This window comes from Glycine max, chromosome 1 (assembly GCF_000004515.6).
Source record: "Glycine max cultivar Williams 82 chromosome 1, Glycine_max_v4.0, whole genome shotgun sequence".
NCBI classification, from domain to species: Eukaryota; Viridiplantae; Streptophyta; class Magnoliopsida; order Fabales; family Fabaceae; genus Glycine; species Glycine max.
This window is the reverse complement of record NC_016088.4, coordinates 6,990,231-6,995,429: the sequence shown is the minus strand read 5'-3', so window position 1 is coordinate 6,995,429 and position 5,199 is coordinate 6,990,231. Positions and strand designations below refer to the sequence as shown.

Below are 5,199 nucleotides of genomic sequence, written 5' to 3'. Positions count from 1 at the left end.
AGACTAGCCTCAACTCAAATATGTGAAGCTACTTTTTTAATAATCTTTTTTCATAACAATAATAATCTTTTCTTAGTATGTGAATTTTACTATTAAATTTAAGATTATATTTGGAGAATTTTATTCATTTTATTTAAAAAATGCACTTTATAAACACGATCTGTGTATTCTATCCATCAATTTATAGATTAAATGACACTGCATATTCTCTTAAATTAAATTTTTCAACTATGTAAAAACTAAATATTCATTTTTAATATAAGTATTTTATTATAGTTTCTTTTTTACTGATGCACTTGATATATATATATATATATAAAATAATATATTTAGGCTAAGCAAACAAAAGATATTTTCGTAAAAAAGGTATTTAATATGTATGGTTGAAAAATTAATTTATTCGTTGAAACAACTGACAATCAACGGCTTTCATTAATTACTTTTTAAAAATTTAAAATTTAATGCTTACTTGTACAGCTAGTTTATCACTTTTTAAAAATTTAATAATATACACCAGTTCTTCGCATATGGTTAAAGCTTGATTCACAATAGAGAAATGATACTTGGAATTGGATAATAAATTATACAACAAATTTTACAATTAATGAAAAAAAAGGTGACAGGTTTGAAATGTAATAATAATAATAATAATAATAATATACAAATTCTTATAAGAATTATTATATGTATATCTCTTTAAAAAAAACGGGATAAACTAGTTAAAAATTAAAATTTTAAAATTGATAAGTTAATTAATTAAATTAAATTATAATAAAAACTGTTAAATTAATTAATAAATATAAAATAACGTACAAAAATATATTTAATTACTTAATTATAATTTAAATGTGGTAATTATATATATATATATATATATATATATATATATATATTGAAATAATTATGGCTTTATATTTTATTTATTTTAAATAACTTATTGTCTTAAAAATTAGAAGAACCTCTTTTTAATTCTATTCTTATCTCTAAATTTTAAATTTATATTAAATAAAAATGAGATAATGTAATATATATGTTATAATATTGTGAATTTGTGTTATAAAGAAATCATATTTGATGACAACATAAAATTAATTTTATTTAATATGAAAAAGTAAAAGGTAAATTATGATGAAATAACAAGGACAAAATGACATCAAAATTTATAAAACTATTCTCAATATATTTTATCCATAATTATCAATACATTTTATAGTCAATTTTAACAAAAAAAATTATTTATTGATTTTTAATTAATACAAATAATATTTAACATTCTTTTTTTATTTGTAAATATTTTAAAAAATTGTACTTGAAAGAGAAATGTGGGATCACAACGCCGCTTTGAGCAGTGTGTGCATCAGCGTACTTTGTTCTTTTACCCTTTGCCAGCTCAGCTCGACATCTGTTGCAAAGGTGAAGCCTTTATCATCACTTCACATACCCACCACATTCACATAAACGCTCCCTTTCCCTTTTCCTTCCTTTGGGTTGTGTTTTGTGTTTTGTTTTGTGTGTTTTGTGTTGGGTTGGATTGGATTGGATTGTGTTGTGTTGTGTTGGGTTGTGTGTTCCATCCAACTCCAACTAGTCCGAGATTTTTTTCTCCTTGGCTGCATTGCACTTTGCACCCCAAAAAGTGAAGGGAAGGGAAAGGAAGAGAGGCCTAAACTAAACACCCCAAAAAAATGGAGAGAGCTCTCACTAAAGTTAGCAGCATGAAGGTGGGGTTGGGGAGCTCATGGATCACCAAGAAGGCCAAGGAGGAGTTCTCTAACATCTCTGAAGACTTCTCTGTGAGTATATTGTTACCTTTTTTGGGTTTTCTTGCATTGCTTTTTTTCTTCTTAATCTTATTTAATGTGGCTTGGTTCTTAGCATTGTTACCTTTTGGAGTTTGTGAGATCTGAAATAGAAAGCTTTGCATATTGATGTTTCTACATTTTAGGGTGATGGATTTATTTCCATGATGTAAAGGGCAGGACATTGCTTGATTCCGGATTAAAAATTGTTGCTTTGCTTGTCTGTGTAAAATGGGGATATGCTTTTCCTTTTGACTTTATCTTAAGAAATTTTCAGGGGTTTGGGCTTGTGTAATTTCTGTTTAGAGTATTTCCTGTGTGCTTTGGTTGAAGGAGAGGGAAGGGGAAATGAGTGAAAGGGTATAGATTGAACATGGGGAATGAAGGAGACTGAATGATTGCGAGATGCCTCTTTCTTAAAGTGTTTTTAGTTTTTCATCATGATTCTCTTCCAGTTCCTTCCAGATAGTGAAATGACATGGTTTGCTTTTGCTTAATAGGAGGAAAAGATAAGTTTAGATATGATTCACTAAAAAAAAAAGATAGGTTTAGATATCGTAGATCACATGGAACATTCTGGAGCCATTTGGACCATGTGGTGTATCATACTGGCTTGGTTGTTTTTTGTATTTTGTTTGGTCTGGAACAGTGCCTTCATTCAATTGGAATGGCACAAAATTTTTAAAATTGGCACTTATTTTATTACTTAAATTGGTAACTGATGTAGCATTGTCATTAATTCAGTTGTGCATGTATGTTTTGTGTGACTTGTAAGGCCATAATGGTAATCCTTGAATTTTACATCAATCAAGAAGTTGCATTAATGAAAATGATAAGCTTGAACTATATTGTATAGATTTATGTTCTTTAAATTGAATGAAAAGATGGGAATTAGTTTCAGTTCAGTAAGATTTTACAAATTGTTTGTATTGACTCATAAAGCTGGATAAAGTTTTACTATTTATAATTATAAAAAGAAAAACTTTTCCAGCGGATAAATCCTGTTTGGTGTATAGACTTTTAGATTTACTGAGGAGTTTGATGCCACTGCCTTGATTTTGCTGAAGAAAAAATGGTGATCTTTTGCAGACTTTCTCAAATACCGTTGAAGAAAAGGCAAAATGGATCTTCAACAAATTGAAAGGTATGTGTGTTTTGACCCTCAAAGAGATGTTTATGGTTGACATTTTTAAATCTCATGCTTTCCAACGTGATCACCTTGCATTGTTTTAATAAACGGTTACATAGCACCATGGTAAACTAGGATAAATATGCACCAAATGAATAAATCAGTTAGCTGAATAGCAATCCAGTCCTTGTGTTAGTTGTGTTTTCATGAATGCTAACTGACGATAATAAGTTTTCCATGTGGCACCACCTTCACATTTGGCCCCTTTTCTCACCCGAATTGAAATTTTATTTGTCATTCTGCACCTTTGAGTTCCCTCTTTTGTCTTCTCCAACCCAGCTGTTTTCTTCATATTTTACATTGCATAGTATAACATTCATTACATGGTTTTGAGACTAATTTATTCTACAATACTACAAGTTGCATAATTGTGGCAAGTTGTCACCACAGTCTACACATGAAAATTACAAGTGAAGAAAATTATTATTTCAAAGGTATAGATTCCACCAACAACTTTGGTATCCATACAGCTTATGGCATTGTAGACTCATACATATTCTAATTTTCATTGTTGGGGGTAGTCAGCTTCACCCCCAACAAAATCTTGTAGCGGCTATCTGTTATGGCATCAATATCATATCTATTTAGGTATGCTGACCTATTTATAAACCACTGAATTAACTAATAATCACTGTCTTTCATTCTCTCCCTCTTCTCTGTCAATGCTTTCCCTCAGGCAAGCCGCAGAAAAGCCTACCGGATCTCCTCCGAGAGTACAATTTACCGCCAGGGCTATTTCCACAGAACATAATCTGTTACGAGTTTGATGAAACCAAGGGTAAGCTGATTGTCTACTTGCCATCTACATGTGAGGTCAGCTTCAAGGACTCTTCTGTGCTGAGATACGCAACTCGAGTCAAAGGGGTTCTCACCAGGGGAAAACTTTCAGCCATAGATGGAATGAAAACAAAGGTTCTTGTGTGGGTTAAGGTGACAAACGTGGCAGTTGAAGGTTACAAGTCTGACAAGTTGTGGTTTACTGCTGGTGTTAAGAAGTCAAGGACAAAGGATGCATATGATACACCTCGTGATGCTGTCAGAGTATCAGAATTCTGAGTTTACAAAATGCTGGTTATTATGTCATTACTATTATTGATATGGAATAGATAGTCTACGTTGTTGGAAATGGTACACACAATAGCTGTACAAGTTAGGATCCTCTTCTCTATATTATCTATTAATATTGGATGTATTCCTGTTTTGATCATTCATTGTCTCATTGAACATGATTAATTTGGCAAGATCAAATGGAACTCTAATGATGCCAAACAAATTGAATCAATGTATTCTTTTGCCCCTATGTTTAATGTGGAGAATTAATGATTCGGAGGCCCTGTTTGATGAGCAGTGGTTTAAGAAGTTTAGTTTAGTTTTGGTTAAATGATCATTTTTGTCTTTTATTTTTTGGTTTTTTTTTTAATTTAGTTCTTCATCTTTTAAGTACATGTAAAAGTTAGAAATACGCAAGGAACAATACTTGATTTGATTGTTGTTGCTGCATGCATCAAATTAAGAATGAACTTTCATATGTAGTACTTCATAAATTAAGATATCAAATCGATTAAGAGTGTTTTAAATCTCGGATAGCGCCACGTAGTGGTTGTCTCCAAAAATGCTATAGCGTATAGGGTGATAGTAATTATTTTGACATTTTTTATAATTTATATAAGATTTAAATATATTTTTTATCTATATAATTTATTGTTTTTGTTCTTGTAAAAAAATTTACTTTAATCCTTATAAAATGTATTTATTTTATTTTTTGTTAGCACTTTAAACGGTAAAAAAAATATTTTAAACAGTACAAAAATGTTTCTTAAAGGGTTTTAAGAATGAAAAAAAAACATATTTTGCATGAAATTAAAAAACGGAAAAATAGAATTGGATGGACAAAAACGAAAAAAATCTTAAGTTGCATCGAAAAATATATTTAAACATTATATAATGAATACTATATACATATAAGTTCTAAAAAATGATAAAATATACTTAATTAATGACATTCATTTAAGTCAAAGGTGTCTTAAGCAAAACATGCAAGTAAATACCAACAAATGTAAAATACAAGCTTCCTACATAGTAATTATCAATCATTAAATATCATCATCTTTTAAATCCAATTCTTATTTATCATATTCACTATTATTACATTTATAGATTTTATTTCTGGCAATTAAAATCTCAAAAATAACCCTCCAAGAAAGACCTGGC

At 29.7% G+C, this 5,199-nt stretch overlaps 1 protein-coding gene across 1 annotated transcript; it reads left to right on the top strand.

Moving 5' to 3' along the window:
- Positions 1–1,338: 1,338 nt before the first annotated feature.
- On the top strand, positions 1,339–4,270 carry LOC100819569 (uncharacterized protein At5g01610). Its single transcript, XM_003516261.5, has 3 exons — positions 1,339–1,793; positions 2,889–2,943; positions 3,665–4,270. Exons 1-3 carry the CDS (start codon positions 1,686–1,688, stop codon positions 4,042–4,044), a joined length of 543 nt encoding a protein of 180 aa, XP_003516309.1. The 5' UTR covers positions 1,339–1,685; the 3' UTR covers positions 4,045–4,270.
- The last annotated feature ends 929 nt before the right edge of the window (positions 4,271–5,199 follow it).